A 23,388-nucleotide genomic window follows, 5' to 3' on the forward strand; every position below is an offset into this window, starting at 1 on the left:
TCATGGAATTTAATTGTTGATCCTGGAAAGTAATGGAAAATAAAAGTTTTGTTTGATAGATAAGTTAAGTACTGCAGATGACAATGCAATGACAATGTAAGATAAAGAGGAGTACATTTAATTAACCAGTGCATATGTCATACATTGTGGTGGACACCAGAGTTTGTGTCTGTTGAACTGTTTAAGGTCGTGGAAAAGTCATGGAAAGTCATGGAATTTGAAGAGCTCGAAAGAGTACCAACCCTGTGATAAGAACCCTCCCCCAAATAAGGGCCCACCCCCAAGGCCATAATATCAAATAAGTTTCCCCAACAAATAAGCACCCTCCCCTCCCCCTCACTTTCTTAAATAGGAGGGATACAAGGAAAACCAGCTTCTATTGCCACTGTATGTTAAATTTTCAGGCTTCTACTACAGTGGAATTAGTAAAGGAGAATAGTTTCTTTTCTGTCAAGTCACGTACAGTTTTTTTTATATCCATGTGCTTGCAGAGTTCCTTTATGTGCGTTATCTCTTCTTTTAATTTTTGTCCTATTTCCTCGCTCCTGGTAAATACCATAAACTCCCCCGCAACAACTAAATCATTCTCTAGTTGCTTTAAAGCACCCTCCTTCGAATAAGCACCCATCCTTTTAGCTGAAATTTGAAGAAAGTGCCTAGGCACTTATTCAAGGAGATGCAGTAAACCCTTCTCCTGTAATGTGTGATTTTTAACTGTAAAGTTTACGTTTTCCAGGAAAATCTTAGAGACTCCATCCAAAGTACAAGCAGTGCAGAAGATGACATCTATGAACATTTAAAAAGTATTTCTCCTAATCAACCAATCACTCCATTTGAAGCAATCCCTGACTCTAAAAATGATGATACATTCGTATATCCAAGCCCTCCCAAGACTCCACAGGAACACACTGGAACTGGAATTTATGTGGGAGCTCGGCCCGGCAGCTTCAGGGCATCTGCTGGGAAGGGAAAGATCTCGACCGGATGGTAAGGACATAGATTGTAACCTTTAGTAGCAAGTTATACGTTAATTAACTGCACCTTGTGGCAAAGTTTGAAGAAAAAATGAAAATTCAGTAAAAATCATGCAATTACATATACCTTTTAAAAGAGAAATTTAGAATCAAATTTCCAGCAAATCGCCAATGTCAGGTTTTGCCACATGACAATGTTTTCTCTTCACTTATAGTGTACACTGGAACCTCAGTATAACAAATCTCTATATAAAGATATTATTAATTCCTAGGTATAACAAGGGATTTTGTTTACCCAAGGAAAAATAAAAAATATGGAAAAGAGCCTTTATAGAACAAACCTCTTCATAGCGAAGAAATTATGCCCTTGGACCTTCGTTATATCGAGGTTCTACTGTGCACGCAATAGGGATTATGTCTTGAATGGTAGCAGAAGTGCTTAAAAATCCTTTATTAACAAAAGTTGTTATACCTGTAAGCACAAAGGTTGTAATAACATTGAAAGTTCTGATCATCATTTCTGCCAAAGTTGAGAACTTTGTTTTGAAGTACAAAGATTTAACCTGTGAGCAAACATACTAAAAGTTGCGTAAGATCCATATTAAACCAGTAATATTGTAAGGAGAAATGAGATGTTGATCATAAAAAAGATTGATTAGTAGGCTTTACTGGACCGTTGCAGCTTTTAACTTTATACTTTTGGTAACCTTCAACAGAAAAGAATTTGCTATAAATGAAAGACACCATCAAACCTCTATTAAGTGACAGACAATTGTCTGTAAGTCGCCTGAACGCCTATAAGTGGCTGTTTTCCCTTTCCCGAAAGAAAAAAAGTTGATTTTAATCTTTGCTACATTGTGCATGCAGGCAACGCGGCACTCAACTCTCTCGATAACCGAAAATAATTAGCTTGATGTCATATCTTTTTTCCACAGGTTTAAAAAAGAAACCAAAGTTTATGAAGGAGTTTACGTGTCGAACTTACGAGAACCTATCATCAAAGGCTACCTGAAGGACATTAAGGCAAACAAACGTCGCTGGTGCGTCTTACAAGGTAACCGCCTCCACATCTTCAAAACACAAGATGATCCAGCGATGATGATTATCGACCTGCTTGGTTGTGATATCGGTGTAGATGACAAGAAGAAGATAAGTTACAGCTTTAGGCTGACGCCTAAAGAGGGACCGGGTGTGTCTCTTGCTATAGAGGACGGCCAAGATCTATCCCCGTGGATGAGTGCAATCATGGCCGCTGTCGTGAGACGTGGCAGCGTTGATCGTCCAATTAGTCCTCTAGAGAGTGCATATTCTTTGGAACAGGCCAGAGCTGAGAAAGCAGCTCGCGGCTTTGAAGTTGATGGTGGAATAGAAATGGAAGAAGCTGATGTGGAAAATATCTATGAAGAGCCTATTGATCAAGACACAGTAAGTTCTGTTCACAAAATTGTCCTGTTCCTTCTACAGAGAGAAGCAGCGTGTTTGAGTGGCAAGCGTGTCAGACTTGCAATCCAGCAGTCCCGGGTTTGAGTCCCGCTCTGGGACCCGTTTCTCGAACATCCCGGTAACTTTTCGGGCCCGAAATCAAATATTCAAATCGAAATATCAAGAATAAGAGCGCGGGTCCTGGCAGGCAAACTACTCTATTTTGATTCATTAATTGATAGTTTTATCATGTTAGATGCAAAGCTATTGAAATCTCGATCTTTAATGTAAACGGAGACAGCATACCGGGCCCGTTAATTATCGGGACTTTCGAGAAACGGGCCCCTGGTCACTTGCTGAATTTGTTCTCGGTCGTCCCGAGTTGAAATCCTCGGTTTACGGTCAAGTCGCCCGAAAGTCATCTCGCCCGACGCAGGAGTCCATCAAATTGACAAATTTTTTGTTGAGTTTTCCTCATTTTAATTTTCTACTTATGATTTATTCAATAAACGCGTTTGTTTGATACTGTTCGGACAAGCATTACACTGACCGCTTAAAGCTACGTCACAAGGATATTGCTGTTTTATGTTAATAGTTATACTGTGCTGAAGTTATTAGTTAGTGCCATTAAGAAAATGCTCCTCTAAGTTATGAAACAGTTTGCACTAACCATAAGTTGGCGTCCAACTTTTTCAGTTTTCAATTCATATTCATCCTTGCCATCCATTGCAACAGACGACAGAAAAAATGTAAATAATTATTTTTGCAATTCAGTTAATGCGAAGACTCGTTTTAGCTTTTAAAAAGATAGTATTTAGCCAGTTTAATTTTTTCGTTTTACTATGTTTTTATCAGAGTGGAACAGTTACTCTGGTTGCATTCAGCACTCTTACAGAAATCATTGAATCTGATGACGAAGATGAGGACGAAGGCTACGATGCTCCCCTCCCACCCCTCCCTATCATTGATGACTACTCATCTTCAGAAAGCAGTTCAGATGAAGATGAAAGCATAGAGAAGAAAGGACCCATTGAAAAAGCGGCGGCGAAAAAGAAAATATATGATGCAATTCCGCCTGATCTGCTAGCGGAACTCAGTGGGGTTAAGTACAGTGTAGTCTCTGCAACAAACAAAAGCCAAGATTCGATTTGCGAAGAAGCATCTACTAATGAACATTCGCTAGACTTGACAGATAGTCATAGTGAACATAGTGGGAATATTAGCAACAGGCACAGCTATAGCGAGCCTCTAGCCAGCGATGATACTGGCAGTTCCGAGCCTAAAGAGGACAAGACAGATAGTTTTTCGCGGAAGAGATCATCTACAACGCTCAGTGCCAGCATGGACTCGATCTGCTCGGACACAGACGAAAAAACAAGAAGCCGTTCTCTGACGAGTGGATCTTCAAAAGTGTTAGGTCCAAAGACTAAAAGACGAAAGCTTGTGCCCGCTGAAGCGGAGCAGCACTTTCTTCAAGATCCAACTGCTATGCACAGTGGCATTTTGTATCAGAAGCGAAGATTGGGAGTCTGGTCGAAACGTTACTGTAAGATCATCAACAGCAGATTTAAGTGTTATCGGTGAGAAATCATGTTTTTTTATATATTTTTTTTTCCGTAGCCTGCGAATACAGTCGCTTTTCATTACTAGCCTCAACCTTTTTAGGGAAGTTTCCGCCGAGACATTTGGGAGCTTTAGCAACGACGACGGCGACGGCAAGCAGGACGTCAGAAAAGCAATAGGTTTATTACGCAAAACAACAACTTTGCACGTGCATCACGCTTTTTTGTACATTTCTTTACCGTCCTTGCACGACTACGACGTGAAAATGCCTAATAGCAAGTTTTATGGAGGACGTAAACAAGCGACGACGAATCTCCTTTTCTCTCTCTTAACTTGAGTTCGGTCCTCAAGAAATCAACTCTAGGGAAATTCGTCTACACTTGCCATTTTCAGCAAACTGGAATAAACGCTACAAAGATTGAAATAACGGGAATTCATTTTAAAACTGACGTTTTCGCTGCCGTTGCCGTCGTCGATGCTAAAGCTCCCTAATTTCCAATCTCTTAGGGAGCGGTGCGATAAGTGCTAAATCGGAAAATTGCATATCCGGCTTGGGATACTATTCTCCGATTTAGCACTACATATCTCTTCTAATCTTACTATTCTGCGATTAAGGAAACTTGTACTGATTGAAGACAACTCTCCGATTCAACTCCCTATTTTTCCAATTCTACCACAGTATTCTACAACTGTAGTGTGCTTTTGTCCGATTTCACCCAAATGGCTAAGTAATAAGTCTCCGATTGTACGATTCTTCAGATTTTTACCGGGCCGATTCTACTATTCCACGACTGTAGTGTGCTATTGTCCGATTTTACACAAATCGTGACAAATCTCCAATTGTATTGTGCGATTCTCCGATTTTTTCCTAAAACGCGCTTTTTTCGATTCATGACTTATAGAACGAGGAACAATACATGTGATACGCGCTTGCTTCGTTTTGTGGCTTAAAGAACGAGGAATGTTTCTGTCGGAGCGTGCTTGTTTCGTTTTATGGCTTAAAGAACGAGGAATTATTACTTTTGGGGCGCGCTTGTTTTGTTTTATGGCTTTAAGAACGAGGAATGTTACATTTGCAGCGCGAATCGTAATCGCAAAACAAAGGAAACTGAAAAGAATTGTAAAATGGAAACAATCGAGCAAAAATCGGAAAAATCGGGGAATCGTTAAACGAAACTCGAGAATGGAAATAATCGTAGAATCGGAACGGAATTATGGATCACAACTCTTATTCTACTATTCTCCGAATTAGTACTTACCACACCCTTCTGGAAATCTCTCATAAGGAACTGCTCCAGCGCAGGAAGCGATGGGCTGTATTCGCAAGATACGTTTAGCTTGCCTGCTAATTAGTAAAGACTATATCTTTCAGTATTTTAGTCAACCAAATTCCGCTTGTATAGTTTAGTCGAATTACTTGATATTTACTCAAGAAAATGTTTTGTTAATCCAAACCCTCATAGAGGCGTGAAGTTTTTTCCCCGGCTTATCCTTACTGTCATCATGATCTTACAGTCAAGACTGAAGTTTATTAATGTTAAGTTGCATTAGTGGCATTTTTTTTGTCGGCGATTCCACGTGAATAGCTTGACACCTTTCTTTCGCTTTCTCGATAATTGCGCCACTTGAGAAAGACTCTACATAAATCGAGTAAGATCGTTTTGAGCATGCGCTACATGTTGCTAGGATATAATGAACCCGGGCCTTATAGCCATGCGCTTGGTACAGCAGACTTGGTTATGACCATCGGTTTATCAATAAACGGATGCCCGCAGTCGAAAAACCAGTTTGACGAGAGAGAACTAGATTGACTAGTCCAGAAGTTTGGGCTGCGGCGACTTCAAAGGTTTGACGTAATTCGGGGAGAGTCTCCTTTTCTCCTTTTCACTCAAAAAGACAATAGAGTACTAAAGTGATGATGTCATAAAAACGAAATTTCTGAAATTATGGGATTTGTCAGGATATTCTGAAAGAACAATGTCCAAGAGGCCTACTTACCAAAAATGAGCATTTCGGGGCAAATTGTCTCTGAGATGTTAGCCGGTTAAACTCAGAAAAACTCCATACAAACCCTTCTAATTTTTTTTTGGGTCGACCCAAAAAAAATTTAGAAGGGTTTGTATGGAGTTTTCTAAGCATAACTGGGCTACGATCTCAGGGACAATTTGGCCAGAAATGCTCATTTTTGGCAAATAGGCCTCTTGGGCATTGTTCTTTCAGAATATCCTGACAAATCCCATAATTTCAGAAATTTCATTTTTATGACGTCACACTTTAGTACTCTATAGAGACCTTTAGATTCGAGGACGACTACAGGTACGAGATTTGACTTAAAGTTTTTTCGCATAATCTCAAACTATAGACTTCCCGGAAAGGTTCATTTTACCATTTTTTACTAGAAAAGTTAGCACTGTTATCTTTAGTGAAGGAGGTTACGCGTTCTCCCGATGGCAAAGTGATAAAACTTCTAACATTTGATATCTTGTTTTCGCCACCACGACATTCTCGAGAAAACTCGTAGTAGAATGACGACGGCTACCACATTTTCCCGCCAAAATGATTCTGGTTCACGCGCGAGCAATACTCAGTATTGAGAAAATCTCGTATTTGTAGTCGTACTCGTCTTAGAATCTAAAGCTCTCTAATGGAGGCTCTACTCGCGGGGTGATAGCTTGTCTTTTTTTGTTAGAAACCCAACCGACCACAAACCATCACTAGACTTCCCAATCCTTGGTTACGACATCAGTTTAATGGACAGCAAAGATTCTAGAAAGAGTTACTGCATCAAAATCTCTCATCCAAGCCAGGATACTTACTTCTTCGCTACAGACTCCCGTATCTCGATCGAGCGGTGGATAGAAGTGTTGTCCTTGGCTGCTACAGGGAGGTTAGATGTCATCGCACCTTATCCTCCGTACTTCTGTGCCGAGCAGTCTGGAGATGAGCTGAAGAGCAGATCGCGGGAGTCGTTGTTAAGCTGTGAGGTAAGACTGGTACTAATTTAGCTGTGTAGCCGTCGCATACAGCCGTCTCTCCCCCACCCCCACCTCCATCGCTGCTGTTCCCTCCCCCCGCGGAGAAAACGGAAGGAGGAAATGGCTGTACTTTTTGCGGGAGAGACGTCTGCGATTTGGCGCCAAAAAATTCCATGCCCTTTCCGTATACATCTCATTGCCAATATGGCGTCCAGTTTTAAAGAGGTGACTTGAGGGGCATGAAAAGACGCTGTAGAAAACCAAAGCACACGAAAGAGCAGAGTGTTTAGAGGTAGAATGATTCAACCGGCTCCTTTTTATCGACAATTGAGAAAATTGTAAATTTTGAATTTTAAAAATAGCGTTTATTTACTCAGAGCTGATTGGACCCACGGACTGAAGTGAGTCCCAGCGTTGACCGGAAGAGGCATTTGAATTATGCTCCAGTGGCTCCACGAGAGGTCGGATCAGACTGACATTATTTTTTGGATTTCAACAGTTTTTTAACTTTTGAAGTGATATGTTTTGGTCATTTTCTTACTTAAACAGGATAGGCTGTCTGATGATGAGAGCGCGGACAATCTGGACGAGATGGATGGTGGTGAAAGAGAAAGCACCTTGGGAAGACCAGAGCCAATGAATGAAGAACAAAGCGATTTACCAGCTGATGAAAATACTACGATTCTACCGGAAGATACAAGGTGTGTGGTTGTGTCCGCATTGGATATTTAGGCTGATATGCGTATTTTGCAGCCAAACGAGCGCTCACTATTTGTTATTAGTAGCCGCCATCTTTGATTTTGAAACCAGGGGAGACTGGGGAGAGTTGAAAGTGCCATCTGGATCCAGGGGGTGGGTGTAAGCTCTTCCACCCTCTCCCTGTCACCTTTGACTCACTTTACACCTTAAGGTGTTTGGGAAACCAACAGTAGGGATGTATATACCAAGCTAGACAAAGTGCTAGCTCACCCCAAGTTAAGAACTACATTGCAGGCTGTTGTAACAATTAAGGTTTCTGGTAAACTGCCCACCTACCCCTCCCTAAGCCAACATTAACAATTACTTCTCACTTAGGGCAAAATGTTGGCTCAGGGGAGGGGTAGGTGGGCAGTTTCTCTAGAAACCTACCGTATTTATTCGAATAACCGTCCTGGGCGCTTATTAAATTTTTGGACCTTGAGAGTGGGCGCTTATTAGAGGTGGGCGCTTATTAAATTTACACAATTTAAAAAAGGGTAGTACCGTATTTATTCGAATAAGCGCCCAACCTCGAATAAGCGCCCACCTCAATTAAGAGCCCACTCTCAAGGTCCAAAAATTTAATAAGCGCCCAGGGCGGTTAATCGAATAAATACGGTATGTTTATTTTGCAACAAAACAATAAATGGTAATAACAAAACTCGAAGATGTTACAAAGCAAGGTTTCGGTCAAATACTCTGAAGAAAACTCCGTTTCCGGGGAAGTCTCTTATTTGCACTTATTCAATTTTCTTCCGTTGGGGGGTGAAAGGGGGTGGGGTGGGGATGGGCGCTTATTCGAGGCTGGGCGCTAATTCGAGATTGGGCGCTTATTCGAATAAATACGGTAAATTGATCAGATGCAAATGCACTGATCATCATCACGTTACTCCTTTGCTAAGAGAACTCCACTGGCTACCAGTGCGCTTGCGCGTAGATTTTAAGATTCTCCTTGTTACATTTAAGATTCTTCACGGTGTTGCGCCTAGCTATCTTAAGGATCTTGTCTCTGTCTTACCGGTCTCACGTTACCAACTACGCCGTAACAATAATGGTATATTGTTAGAAAGACCTCGGCTAAGAACGAAGAAGACCTTGGGAGATCGCGCGTTATCGATGGCTGCCCCCTTTTTATGGAACAGTCTTCCTCTGCCAATTAGACAGGAAACATCAATCGACTCTTTTAAACGCTCTGTTAAAACATATTTATTTAAAAAGGCTTTTAGTTAGATTATTTATTTATTTATTTTTTATTTTTATTATTTTTATTTTTTTTAATATTGTAATGTTAATATTGTAATATTGTAATTTTACCGGGTGATTTTACTGGTTTTAATTTAGTTATTGATAATATTGTAATGCGCTTTTGAGTATTTTTATAGAAAAAGCGCAATATAAGTATTGAATATTATTATTATTATTATCTTTAACTACGAAAATCTTCTCTACGTTTTTTTCTTCATTCCGCGGTTCAAATATATGAAATTCATATATTCATCATCGCACTGTTCTTTGTTGGTCGAAATCATGCGGCATTATTTAGCACAAAATGCAAAATGTCGGCGGGGATTTTTAGAAAGCGCAAACGTTGGAGGCAGCAAGTTATGATATTTCTACCCTAAAAGCAACATTAATACGGCCAAACAAGCCTTATTCAACTTTAACTTATGCGTCGAGTCATAAAGTCCAACTGGACGGGACGGGAGGTGTAACACTTTGACGAAGGAAGGGGAGGGCTAACACTTTGACGATTTTAATGTCAGGAAATTGGAACATTTCAATGAGTTGCAAACTCAGACGGCAGAGCCTGAGGAAGATCACTCCACTGAAGTTCAGCAGTCTGCAGAGGAAGGAGTCAGGGAGAGAGTGCAGAAGAAAAGAAAAGAAAAACCAAGCGATAAGGATGGAACAAGTAAGTACAGCATGCTCTGGATTCCAAAATAATTACTAAACTAATTTAAAACTATTATTCCATGGGTGCGCGTTGGATATGAGATGGTAGATAGCGCGCTGAGTGGGCTATCTACCATCTCATATCCAACAAGTGCTGGTGGAATAATTGTTTTATTGAAAAAGCCCACCCCACAAAATATCAAGAATTCTTTTCGACTTCATTCATAAAACAACCGATTTCAGCTTGTTTTTAATTTCGAGCATGCGCTTACAGTTAGCATATTTGGTAATGGCTCATAAATCATGATGGCTAAGCCAATCAGAGCTCTAGAATTGCATTATCCAATGATACAGTTTTTGATAATTAAATTTAGATGGGCGACACGTACTTGATTCTGCTGGAAGCTTTCGTAAGCGAGCACCCCTGGGACGCGAGAAAGGGGTCCTTCATTGGAGCTGGCCGGTTACTGGAATGGTTCTCGTAAGTGGCCACGAGAGGTGTAGGGGTTGAATGGCCGCTTACAGGAGCTTGCCCAACTACAAATAAAAATTGTAAACGCAAAAAAAAACTGCCTGTTAGTGTTTGGCTATACCGTTGTTCTGTCCATGTTGTAATTGAGTCACAAGCATAAATTTCGCCTGGTGTTTTGAAGAGTAACCGGACGTGTATGTGAACTGATGTAAATTCCTTGTGACGAACAGCGACGTGAAGTTGATACATAAAAATACAAGATTTAGAGGCGAATAAGATTTCTTTTCAGGTGTCCTCTTGCTGGAGCTTAATAAAAATAAAGCTAAACTCTAACTCGCAAAACCTTAAAGTGTCCGCGGCCGTCTACGGGAATTGTCCGCTTACGAGAATGTAAAAATACAGAGTTTGTATGGGAGTTGACTGAAACAGGGTTTTGTGAACGCGGCCGTAAGTAGAGTTGTTCGAGAGTTTTACGAGAGTGTCCGTTAAGAGAGTTTCCACTCTATTGCAACCAAATGAAGTTCTTAACAAGAATTCTGAGCGTGAGTGGCGAGAGTACTCCCTCCCCTCTCCCCATCTGTTTACAGTTACGCTAAGAAAACCAAGCAAATTTCCAAAATCAGAATAACGTTCTCTTTGAAATTGCCGCAGGTCTACCTTATAGGCGAGTCTTTGTTGACAATTCTTGCTTTATTTACTTACGTTTTTCAATTCTCTGATCAAGCTATTAAGTTGCATCTCTGAATATTACCGGAGCATAACCATGTTATTTATCTCTGAAAATTGGAGCCCAAAATACCGAACAGTTTCGGAGAAGTTTTCTTTTTAAAACTCTAAATCAGATTAGAAAGAATGTATGGGCTCATTAACCTTTATTGCCATCCAGAAATTTCACAGTCTTCGATGGTTGCTATACTATTTTTTTTGAGAGAGAGTTGACTGGATTTCAAACTCAACGAAGCAAAGTTGTTCCGTGACTGATGGAAAACAATTAATTTTCTGCGGTTTCTGCCGTGTTGATGTCTTGTATAATTAACGCAAAGAACGTTCCATACATATTTGTGGTGTTTGTAACGGTGCTTTCCGAAATCTAGAACTTTCCCGGCAACTCAAGCGATCATGATGAAAATCACAAAGGCTTATTCCGAGAGTGCATGATCAAGAAAGAAACCCATCACTTTCTTGCAAACTGATTTACCAATTAGTCTACGAGTCGAGTTTTATATGAGTCAAACAGCCAACGAGACGTGACGCGTTGACTCTTTTAAGGGGCTGTGTCGCGTTAATCCCGGTTCAGACGCCGCTCCCCTATGTGCCAAACCTAACTGATGGATTAAGTACGGCAAACGAGCGGCGTCTGAGTCAATTTGGTACGGGGCAGTTTTAGTTAGGCGCGACAAAAGTTCGACAGAGTCTTTCTAACTTTTGTCGACCTTAACTTAGGCTCGACACACAGTACACCGTCTCAATCTGTTAGGTTCGGCACGTGAAAAGTACGGAGTCTGAACCAGGCCTTATATTTGCTATCTTTTCAAAAAGCTAAGACTTGCCTTCGCATAAAGTGAATTCCAAAAACAATGGCCCAGTTTTGTAATTTAAGGCTACAGTTAGGCATTGAAACTATTTCCTGTCTTCTGTTGCTCCGGATGGCAAGGGTGGACATGGAGTGAAGCTTGAAAAAATGCTATGCCTCCAAAAATCACAAAAAATGATTATGCTTAGTGTTCCCTGATGAAATTTGGTTGATATTTTATTTGGAACTCTACACATAGGTCCGGGGGGGGGGGGACTCCGCATATTAAAGGGTGGGGATGCTCGTCGGAAATTTTGAATTAAACCCCTAAAGGAGACCTGGGCGTGGCCCAAGCTTTGTTTGACTCCTAAAAGAGACCAAAAAAATATACATATCAAATATGTCTTTTTATATTTTTTCGAGTGCAACCCTAAACGAGACCGTCACGGCTAAATATGATGGCGTTTTGCCCAGAACACCCTAAGTGAGACCAAAATCCGAAATTTACACCCGTAAGCGAGACGACGAGCATCCCCACCCCTTTCATATGCCGAGTCCCCGCCCCCCCCGGGCACAGAGGTGCCCCAAGCTCACGAATGAGAATCGTTGTTGCGTAACAGAAATATTATAAGGGTTTGTATGGGGATTTAAGCGATCGTTATTAAGGGGTCAAAAATAGTAATAAAAATACATCCGAATTTCTTACCTTGTCTCCTTGTTTAAATTTATGGTATTTTTTCAGCATTTTTAGACCGTTTCAGGGCGATTCCATCGAATTTTAGTTCTGCCGTTGTTTTGGAATTATTTATACAACGAACAACGGTAGAACTAAAACTTGCTGGAATCGCCCAGAAACGAAGAAAACAGCATGAATTTAGACAAGGTAAAAAATTCTGGTGTATTTTGATTACTATTTTTGACCCATAAATAATGATCACTTTAATCTCCATACAAACTCTTGTAATATTTATGTTACGCAACAACGATTCTCACTCGTGAGCTTGGGGTACCCGTGCTCTACAGGAGCATTTTGTGAATGTTTAAAAGCACTAAGTAACGACTTCAGCACAGAATTGGCCTGAAACAGCGATATCCTCGTGACTATCCCCTTTAAAAAGAGAACAACTAGGGTGTGACTAAAAAATTTTGTATTAGAGTGTGGTCACTTACGGAAGGTTCGCCCTTGTCTTTTTCTTCTTGCCCCTGCAGAAACGCCATCTACAATGAGCCCGCCCCACAGCATGTTTATCAGTGAGGCTGTTGATGGGCAGGCTAAACCTGAACCAATGATTGAAGATTCCATGTCGCAACCTCCAGGCAACGCGAAGGTCAGTCAATGCTTTTAGTTCTATCTTACACATACTTGAATTTAAGTCTACTTCTGCAGTCAATCTCTATTAACCCCGAAGAGTGATCATCCTCAAATTTGTCCTCGTAATATGTATTGTTTACAAAACACATCGGTGTTGAAAATCAAGGACATAATTGCACCCAATGATTCTAATGGATACTTCAACAAATTCTCCCCAGTAATTCTGTAGGAAACGTATTGGGACAACAAATGAGAATCTGAATTTTGATGTTATTGTGTAATTTAAAAGGGGTTAAAGGCCTTCTTTCCTTTGGAGAGGCTGGGCAAGTTCATTAAGAGGAAGATAAAGCAGTTGAAAAAGGATCCTTTTAGAGAAATCATGCGCTGTGCCATCACTAACCGAAAGGTGTTGTGTGGTGTTTTGTTTTGTTTTCGTAATTGTTCTGTTTCTTAATACATCCTTGCAATAAATCAACTAGACGCATTTTATTAGTACCATATTTTGAATTTTTTTTCGAGACAGCACGGTAGCAGCCACCAAACGTATAATTTTCACAACCACTGGTTTTTGCAAAACTTTTTCATTTAGATGTTATAGGCAATTCCTAAACGTTTTTTATTTAAGATTTTTCACCCTCGTCGCATATAAGTTGGACCTTTATTGCCGGGTTTTAATTAGTTATATCCCCATTTGTATTTTTCAGGAAAGCGCTGAGGATTCGACAGCAAAAAAGGACAGGCGTTGGACAGAGAATCTGAAAAAGAAGAAGTTAACACGCGGCCATTCCTACGATTACAGATTACGGGGAAATATCGCTGCTGCCGCCCCTCCGGAGAACGCTAAAAACAAACATTTCAGTATGAGAAGAAAAAATTCACAAACTTTCAGTTCTTTGTTGAAATTATTTGACAAAGGTCGCTTTTGTGGGTATCTCACGGAAGTGAGGCACAACAAGTTTGGTACAACTCATCTACGAAGATGGTGCGCAGTAAAGAACGGTGTTTTGATTATGTACAACAGCGAGAGTGAAGAGACGCCTCAAGGAAAGCTCTCGCTTGTTGACATGTGGCTAACGGATAAAAGCGACGAGAGCCGAAACAAGTTCGCCTTTTCGTTGGAAGACAAAGACGGTAACGCCACCGTGTTGCAAACGACGGTACGAGACGATTACTTAAAATGGATGGGAGTACTGGAGTTGTTCACTGAAGTGCGGGTTGAACGACCTACGCAAGAAGTCGCAGAACCGCTTAGAAAAACAGATTCTGTGACAAGCGAGGAAAGCGATGGGTCGTTCGAACGAGGAACGCTAAAATCGAAAAGTATGCGGGCTGCAAATAAACTCATCGACGAGATATACGCGCTTGCGCCCGGGAAAGTACGATCCTCTTTGAGGCTGAAGTTGCCACAGAGAGTAAATGTACGGGATATATTTCGAAAAACGCACAGTTCGTACGATTTAGAAGGTGCATCGACTGAAGGACCATCCTCGTCGCTGCCGGACACAGAAATTGATACTTTAGCAGTGTTCGGTGGATTCTTGACTCAGATAGAACCAGATGTTTCCGATTCTCACACCGGAAACTCACGGTGGTGTACAATCAAAGAAAAAGAACTGTTAGTTTTTCTCAACCGCAAAGCTACCGATCCGGTTCAAAAAATACCTCTGATGAACTCGTTTGTTAGTGATTTGAGCGAGGATGAAGATAACTTGAACAGATTCCAAATTCGTTGTGGCAAGTTGAGCATCGTGTTCGAGGCGTGGGATAAATTTGATCTCAATCGCTGGCTTCAAATGCTGGCTTCGGTGACTGAGCATCGTAACTCGAGCGATGACGAACGGCCGAAGTGTGTTGGTCGGCTGACTTCGCCGACTTTCGCGAGGAAGAAAATCCACCGTCGAACTAAGAGCGAGGATATACAAGAAGATGAGAAAGACGCTACGACAACTGCACGGCGTTACACGAAACCAAAAGATGGATCCACGAGTTCTGTCGACAGGCTAATGAGCGGGTATTTACAGGAGGTGCGCGAAGCACACGGAGCTCGCACTCTTCTGCGACGCTGGTGCGTGGCAACCAGTGAGAAATTCATCGTTTATGATAATCAAAACTCGAAGAAGGCTTCGTTTGAGTGGGATCTGTCAGATATGGAACTCCACGATCAGAGCGATTTGGACGCTGGAGTGTTTGGTTTCTGTGTAATTCTCGGTGAAAAGAAACTTTGTTTTAAAGTCATCGACGAAGACTCAGCTCGCCATTGGTTGAGTGTTTTAGCGAGATATTGTCAAACTGTTCCTGCGAGCCAACCTATGATTAAATCTCCAAGAAAGTGGAAGTCGGTTGATAAAGAAGACAGAAGGCGTTCCTCCAGCGATAACGATTTAAAAACTGCAAAGAAAACCGAGAAAGAATCCAATGTTCTTGAAGTTCTAAGTGAAGGCAGGGCGGGCGGGCGAAAGCTAGTACGAAGAGCAACCGAAGATTCTTCGTTCCTGCGCAAATTTCATCGCTCGGAGACGTTCAAAGCGCCGTGGCGGGCGTCCTCGGAGAAAATAGAGGTGAAGATGCGAGAGAGACCGGGACGGGCCGCTGCGAACAAGGCCTGGAAACGATACTCTTGTGGTAGTCTTTTTGACAGCGAAGGAAAATACAGCGGCTATCTGATGGAGATTGTCACCAGTGACCTGTACAGTAGTCAAGTGCGACGATGGTGTTTACAGAAAGACGATTATCTGTTCGTGTACGACAACGAAGCTACGGAGCACGCCATCAAAGTGATTCCTCTGTTTGATGCCAAAGTAGTGGACGCCAGTAACTATGACGCCTGTGTTTATCGATTTAGAATCGATTATGGTGAGAGTAAGTCTGTGTTTTTTCGGGCGCTTACACGAAGTGATTTGGAGAAATGGACGACCATCATCTCAGTGAAAACCGCTGTGTTGCAAGACCGTAGTGAGCGGCGGCTCAGGCGTAGCCGAACCTTGAGCCTGGAGATCAGTTCTCATGATGTAACAGGTAGCGTAACGATAGTACGATTTCAAATTCCGTAAATCGTTTCTTTTCGGTGAAGAAATTTGACCTCCTCAATCGAGCCCCTACTCAATAAATCCTAATTCGAAATAGCGCTCCTGGGACTTTGTAGAGGGTCTACAAAAATTCGCCTTTAGTTCGTTTTCATTCACGTGTTCATCAGCTATGCCAATTTGCTGGAACAAAAAGGTTTAACATAGGGAAAGACTTTAATCAACACAGGATTTCTTTGGGACCAATGTGGGGCTTAAGCAAAGACGTTTTTGAGTACGCACGTCAAGCGGAAGTGGTCTTTTTCCATTCCTGGGCCTTGGTTTTGCCCAATTTTTCGGTTAAATCACTTGTTTAAGAGAAAAGACATTTAGCAATACAAATTTGGTAACGTTAGGGCAAAATTTAATTGGGATCGCCTCACTTCCAATTTACATACGTCACTCAAAAATTCCTTTGCTTAAGCGCCCTATTATGGCCGCTGTGACGTCACGTGAGCATGATCACTGAGGTATCACATTTTTTTGTGACTGAAGGTCTGTCTAGGGTTACAGGGAACCAAATAAGCCAAGCTATTTTGTGAAAGCAACTCCGGAGGATGACATTTTGTATCAAGGGGTTTTCATCTATTTTTTTGTTCTATGTGTTTTGCAGTATCCAGTGAAAGTGACGTAACCTCTCCAGATCTTCAAAATCCCAAGAATCTAACCATGGACTCGCCCTCTTTACAAGAAACAGCGTCTCTCTGGTCTTCAGACAGCGTATTTATGCGAGGAATCAGTTCAGAGGAAGGCGCCAGAACTTCTGTTTCATCAGACTTAAAGCCAGTTGATCCAATAGATAAATCCAGTTTCTCCGGTTTTGAACAAAAAGACGAGCATTCGACGTCTGTCCATTTCGAAGATAAAGCCGGTTTATCAGGCTCAAATCCACCTGGTCCAGTGGATGAATCCAGTTTCTCTTCTTTAGATCTGAAAGATGAAAATTCGGCTCCGGTCTTTCTCGAAGATGACTCTGGTTTCTCGAACGTAAAACCAGTTGACGAAGATGAATTGAGTTCATCTGCTTTGGAACCGAGTCACGATCATTCGGCTCCTGTTCATCTCGAAGGTGACTTCAGAGACCGAACGTTCTCGGAAACGGGAAATTCGGATAGCAATTTTAAACGGGTGAATAGACTTTCGAGCATCGAGGACTTGAGTCACATTTACGAGAATTTCCTTGCATTTGCATCAACGATGGCTGAAAGGAGCCCTGAGTTTCAACAACAACTCTATCATGTTTACGAGAATGTCACACAGGCGTTTGACTTTCGATCTCAAGATAGCTTGCATAAGAAAGAAGATCTTGTGGAGGAAAAGGCCAGCTGTTCAGTCGCTCAAGAGACCAATGTGGAAAAGGAACTTGGAAGCCCTTCGATGGAGATGTCCTCGGAATTTGAGAAAATCAGTTTGCGGGACAGAGAACGTAAGGATAATGAGTATATGTACAGACCGTACTCAGGAATCTGTGGTGAATCGGAACTTGAGAAGCTGGCAGAAAGTTTAGGCGAAGAGGACGAGAATGAAATTAATACTTTGGCTGAAAACAAAAATGAAAACAGCACTGAAGTTGACCTGCGTGGAGGCAGACTTGCAGGCGAGACTGATGATGTAAAATCCACAAATGAATCACAATCAGATGAAGTCGTTTGTAGTACATACGCCAATGTTGTCGAGTCAAGTGGCCAAACACTACTAAGAGATGAAAACGCTGAAGAGAAGCACGCAGATGATAATAACACGGTTCAAAGCGCACCCACTTTGCTTCACGCCGACTGTGTGAGTGCCGTTGAAACCGGTTCCAGCTCATTTTATCTCGTTCAAGAAGTAAACGAGCAGATTTGGAGTGAAGTAGGAAGCAGAGTCACTAGTGAATCCGTTGTCGAGACCAGCATGCAGATCTCAGCTACCGCTGAGTCGGCTACTGATCGGGAGACTTCGGCTTCACTCGTCGGCGAGTCTCCTGTGGAGAATGTTGCCGAGGAAGTAGCTGAGAGGGTTGTTGTTACCCAAGGACCCATTGACGATTCCCAAGATGATGAAGAGAATTTCAGTGCTCCTGAGAAGAAGGACTCAATGGAAGAGACTGCTTTTAGTGATATCCAACATCTAAGCAAAGATACTGCGTTGTCAGAAGAAAACCGTTTTACAATCAGAACCAATGAAATAGAAGAATCTTCGTTGCAATTATCTTGCTTTAAAAACAATGACAGCGATTCTGATGTAATCAAGGAGGCTCAAACTAGTGACCTCACCCCCTCATCTGGCAATAGTTCTCCAAAATGCGGATCAATTCAAAATGTTTTCATTGCCGGTTCGTTTGTCACATCAACACCGCTTGAATCTAAATGTTCCATGGAAGTGCACTCTAAACAGAATATTTTGTCAACAGTCTGTGCTTGTGAACAAGCGCAGTCGTGGGATGAAGCTACGCTGCAAGTGGAGGAAATCGCGTCCGTCCCAAGGCAAGATCCAGGGCTTGAAATTGCCTCGACTTCTGCCTGTGATAATCGCGATACTCTCGTCACCGAAATATCTAACGAACCCAAACGGAAAGAAACTGTTCAGGACACACCACAATTAAGGCATCCTTCTTCCAAAAGTAATGGGGAAAGTTCCAATCAAGAAACCGTGATTTGTGATACAGAAACTACAAACCAAGCGAAAAACACAACGGATAAAACCTATAGAGGAGACTCGTGTGAACAGTCTGATAAAATGCCATCCGACTTGGCTAGGTCCTGTGTCTCCGATTCCACCACTTACTTGGACTCATCAAGTGACTTTCGACAAAACGTTGATGTTCCAAAAAAGTCTCCAGAACGGGACACGGATTGTTCTACTAAGTCTTCGTCAGACGAGGAGTTTACCACGCCAGAGGATACGATAGACTTTTCTGGGAGAAACAATGAGGATGACTGGACAAGTATAACTCAAGATAGCCGCGGGACAACTTCAACCGAACCCGTGGAGTCAATCGGGACCAATCGGGATCATTCGAGTAAGTCTTCAGAAGGACCATGCGATGGCCACCTCCTCCCTGCCGCAGATCCAGAATCAGACAGTAAGACCTCTCTAAGCGTCCCCTCGGACAGTTGCAAAGTCAACGCAAGCTTGGAGGACAAGCAGGAATTGACAAGAAGTCAGATGGATATCTTAAAAGCTGTAACAGCTGCGTTTGAGGAAATTCTTGAACTTCATGGCGACGAAAACGATTCAGACGATACCAAACTATGAAAGGCTTGTACCACCTTAGAATACTATTAATGAGCTCTTTGCAGCTAAACAGTCACGTGGTGCAAAAAAACGTCGTGGGGAGAAAACGACGCGGTAGGACCTTTAAAAGAAGGAAAGTTTGCTTTTTAAATGATTTAAGCTCTTTGTTTTCCTTCCCGCTCTTCAGGTGCTTTTGGTCCATTTGACTGTTTAGCGGCAAAGGGGCTCAGTTTATAATATACACTGGATCGCAATTCACCGCTTTAGAATCATTAAAGGGACTGGTTCCGAAATGTGGCCCCGCAAGTGTTTCTGGGATGGTTACTGGGGAGGCGCTGGTCAGCTATTGGCCAGTTCTCCCCCTTGCGTAAGTTAACTAGACCCAGTTTCCTTCTCGGATCTAAAGTTGCGAATGATGTTGTCGCCTATAAAGGCGATGAGATGAGACCGAAGGGCTTTATGGGAAGTACTCATGCATTCATGCATTTGCATTATCGTATTTAATAGTCGGACATTGACGAGCTGTTTGGCCTCGTCATTTCTTCGCTTACAGCGCGTCGTTTGTTGTTTTTCTCCACGTTCTGTGGAGAGAACTTTTAGGAAACAAGCACAGAGGTGTTAGTTATTACTAAGAACTTATCTTCGACGTAAGCCTCTTTGGACCTTGTAGTAATTAATTTGCACGATTTTCGTCATAAAGGGCACTCGAATTTCCAATGCTAGTAAACCTTTATCCATAAATCCATTAGGTCTCATCGGTTTAGGCTTATGCTTTTCATGTGACAGCGACTTTCTAGACGAGTGCAGAGAAAGTCTAAATCAACCTTTTCACGTCAAAGATAAGTTGACGGACTTGTGTTAGGACACTTCAAACGGTAGCAAACGTTTTTAACAAAAAAATCCAATCCTTTTTTCGGTCGTTAATTGAACGTTATCTCAGTCGCGTCGTTTATATGAATTGTCAAATTTGAGAACTTCATCCAGAGACTTGGTTTGAAAACATAAACACTGCAATCATTGGAAAGTACTATTGAGTAGCTTTCATGCGTATTCTAAGGGATACGTTGTTAGTCAAGATACTATTTACTGGTACTTGCTTTGAAAAGACATTTTATTATTGTTTGGTTTGTTGCCCTACTTCACGTCATGTGTCCTTCGTAAGAGATTTTTTCCTTGTCCTTATTGGCCATGTTGAATTACGTTTGGAACTGCGTTGGTGTTTCGTTTTGAATTGAACCATGAGACTAATTTTGGGTGCGGTTTCCTGAAATTTAAGAATTTCATTTTTCAGGCCTGGAAGACAGTGGAAATTAATTGTCGGTCATGGAAAGTCCTGCAAAATTGAAGCTATTTTTGGTACGTTTAGTTACTGCAGATGTCAAAGTAAGATAAAAACAAGTAATAAGCCATTCCCGAGTTGCCCCAAGCCTCTGTTTGAAAGCGAGGTTAAGTGCGAAGTCATTGATATGAAAACTTTTTTTCACAAGAAAGGTTTTGGACAAAGACTCGTTTTCGAAGTGAGAGTTTTTGGAACTCATAAATGGCCTATTAATAGCGTGAACGGCATGCATTTTGGTCGACACCAGAGTATGTGTCTGTTTGTGTCTGAGTTAAATACAAAAATCAACAAAAACAAGAATAGTTTTGAACATTTTCGAAAGTGACCGCTAAACCTAAGGTCATGGAAAACTGGAAAAGTTCGTGGAAAAAGCCATGGAACTTGAAGAGCCCAAACGAATACCAACCCTAGCGTAATAAACACCAAAAAAAGGCGATAGTGTCCCCAAAAAGATCCCATGGTGCCATTCGAAACAACACCGACCTATCTCTGACTCGTTAGCTCGAAAAAGGCCAATAAGTGAATGCATGTATACGTGAATTTGATTACCTTTGAAAGAAAAACAGTTCTTTAGACTTACGCCATGTATTCTGAAATAGGACAGCAAGCAAACCCAAAGACTATTGTTGATGATGCAAGCAACGTGTTTTTCATAATACATAAGATGAAATCGTGCGCCTTTCCCTAACACAGTTCCCCTTGAAATGTGGGGTGGGGATCGTTGTATATAAACAGCATTTGCATTATTCTTTCGCATTTGCTTTAGCGGCGTACCTGTAAGTCTCACAATCTCTTGCAGACTGGGTCCTAGGTATGATTGTGACACTCGGATAGTCCTTGCTCCCATAAATGGGGGGAAATGTTGTCCTACGCTAAACTTAATAAGTGCAAACGAGCTTTTGGAATTATAGGATTGTTACACATTATTGCCATATAGTACATAGTATTCAATTTTACGCTTCAAGGGCTGATTTAAAGTCATAATTTGGTCAAACGCATTTGTCATAATTTGGTCAAACACGCTACTTTATCGGCAACTACGTTGGTCACATAAAATTTGGGGCGATTTGTTCATGAGCAAACAAAAACTGTTAATCAAATTTAACGTCACGGTAGTGGCTGAAAATGAAGGCAGATGAGGGTCTTGTAAATATTCAAGACGTTTATCGATTTGAAAAGTAGTTGACTATTGTTTAATGGGTATTTATAAGCTCTTTGAAGCCTCCTTTGTAGCCACAGTCAACTAAAGTCTGGTTAAAAGGCCACTTGATATAGTTAAGTTAGGTACTCGAGCATATATTTTATTTACTAGAGGATATACGCCGCAATCCCCCAATCCAATTTTGAAATGAAATTGTCACGCTTCATAATTCGTCACGAAAGTGTGACTGAATCGTTATACTTGTGAAGTGATTGTTGAACATAATATGAAAATGACTACTTGGATCAATGTTTAAGTTAAAAGTTTATGAAAGAAATTGCTGCTAATTAGGAATATGGGAAAAGTGGCATTGTACGGCCACTATCGTTCGAAACTTGAAGAAATTTATATTAAGAAACATATTAATTTAATTTAAGAGAGTATAGTCTAGTTTATTTAAGAGTTAAAGTACGAGTGCCGCCGAACACGTCAGGAAGGCACGCATACTTTCATCGTTGGAATGTACGTTAAAAGATCTACAGGTTTCTCGTTCATCCTTGTTTGAACATTTATTCACAACGAGTGAACTATTCTCGTAGCAGGCAACTTCAATCGCTTTGGTCAGTGGTTCTTTCATGCAAATTTGGAGTAACCATGACAACCCGCCGATGTAATATACCGCTGTACAGTTACAATTTGTTTGAAATTATTTCATAGAAACATTACCTGGATGTCCATCACAGACAATAAAAGATATAAATGAATGATTGTGTGGCTGAATTATCTACTGATTTAATGACTATTCCCAAAGAGAAACAGGTCACTTCGAAAAACACTCACTTTTCAGTGAATGGAGTTTCAAATCGCCTCAGCAAAATTTTGTTATGTCATGCAACGTTCAACCTTCTGTTACCTTACAATAGAGAGGAGAAGTGTGACGTCACGTTACCATGGTAGTACTATTTCTGAATGACAACAAAACCAACGACGACGGCGACGGCAAGGAGAACGGCGAAAAATAATATGTTTATATTAACAAACAACAACTTTTTACGAGTATCACGCTATTTTGTACATTTCTTTGGCGTCGTTGCACCACTACGACATGAAACTTCCTAATTTCACGAGCCCGCTTTATGGAGTAGGTGAACACAACACAAAAATCGTCGCTTTCTTTTTCTAAACTTAGATAACAATAGATAACGTCCCAAAAAGAATTTCGCCAAGATTTGCCAAATTAAATGAAGTTGAGTTTGAAATAGTGCGAATAGTTTTTTAAGTGACTTTATCGGTTTGTTGTCACCCAAAAACTTTGCTACCATGGCAACGTAACGACTTCTCCTCTCTAAAAGCGTTGTTTAAAATTTTGCAGAAAGAAATTTTTTATGGTTATATAAAATTTTGGAGGGACAGCAAAGAGTCTTATGGTATTTTTGAAAAAGGCCTATAATTATTTAAGTTTGTTCCCTGAATATTAAAACTGAGCTTCGTTGGATGGAGCTGTCTCTGAACATAGTTTAGGGTTTTTGCCAGGGAGTTGTTATAAGTGGGTGAACATAAGATCCAGGGAAGGTCCCACCCTCTGGACGAGTCTTCTAAAGGAAGGAAAGCTCTTCCCCGCAAATATTCCCAACTATTTTTCAAACCACAAGCTAGCAATTCCAAAACAAGATGCCACAGCTTTTGCTTTGTGTAGTAAACAATAAGATCTTCAGCTTTTGCTTCTTTCGTGAGCTCAGCTGGCGAGGAAACCATCATTTTTCTCATT

General features: G+C 41.2%; 1 protein-coding gene across 1 annotated transcript in view; it reads left to right on the plus strand.

The window, feature by feature from the left end:
* Positions 1 to 22,384, plus strand: part of LOC140947443 (uncharacterized) — a 33,533-nt gene extending 11,149 nt beyond the window's left edge. The window contains exons 3-11 of the mRNA XM_073396552.1: positions 737 to 987; positions 1,910 to 2,399; positions 3,252 to 3,976; positions 6,649 to 6,943; positions 7,484 to 7,635; positions 9,436 to 9,584; positions 12,760 to 12,878; positions 13,567 to 15,877; positions 16,538 to 22,384. Of these exons, the coding sequence (XP_073252653.1) occupies positions 737 to 987; positions 1,910 to 2,399; positions 3,252 to 3,976; positions 6,649 to 6,943; positions 7,484 to 7,635; positions 9,436 to 9,584; positions 12,760 to 12,878; positions 13,567 to 15,877; positions 16,538 to 19,161 (7,116 nt within the window). The 3' untranslated portion in view covers positions 19,162 to 22,384. The remainder of the gene's footprint in view (positions 1 to 736; positions 988 to 1,909; positions 2,400 to 3,251; positions 3,977 to 6,648; positions 6,944 to 7,483; positions 7,636 to 9,435; positions 9,585 to 12,759; positions 12,879 to 13,566; positions 15,878 to 16,537) is intronic.
* The last annotated feature ends 1,004 nt before the right edge of the window (positions 22,385 to 23,388 follow it).

This window comes from Porites lutea, chromosome 1 (assembly GCF_958299795.1).
Source record: "Porites lutea chromosome 1, jaPorLute2.1, whole genome shotgun sequence".
Classification (NCBI taxonomy): Eukaryota; Metazoa; Cnidaria; class Anthozoa; order Scleractinia; family Poritidae; genus Porites; species Porites lutea.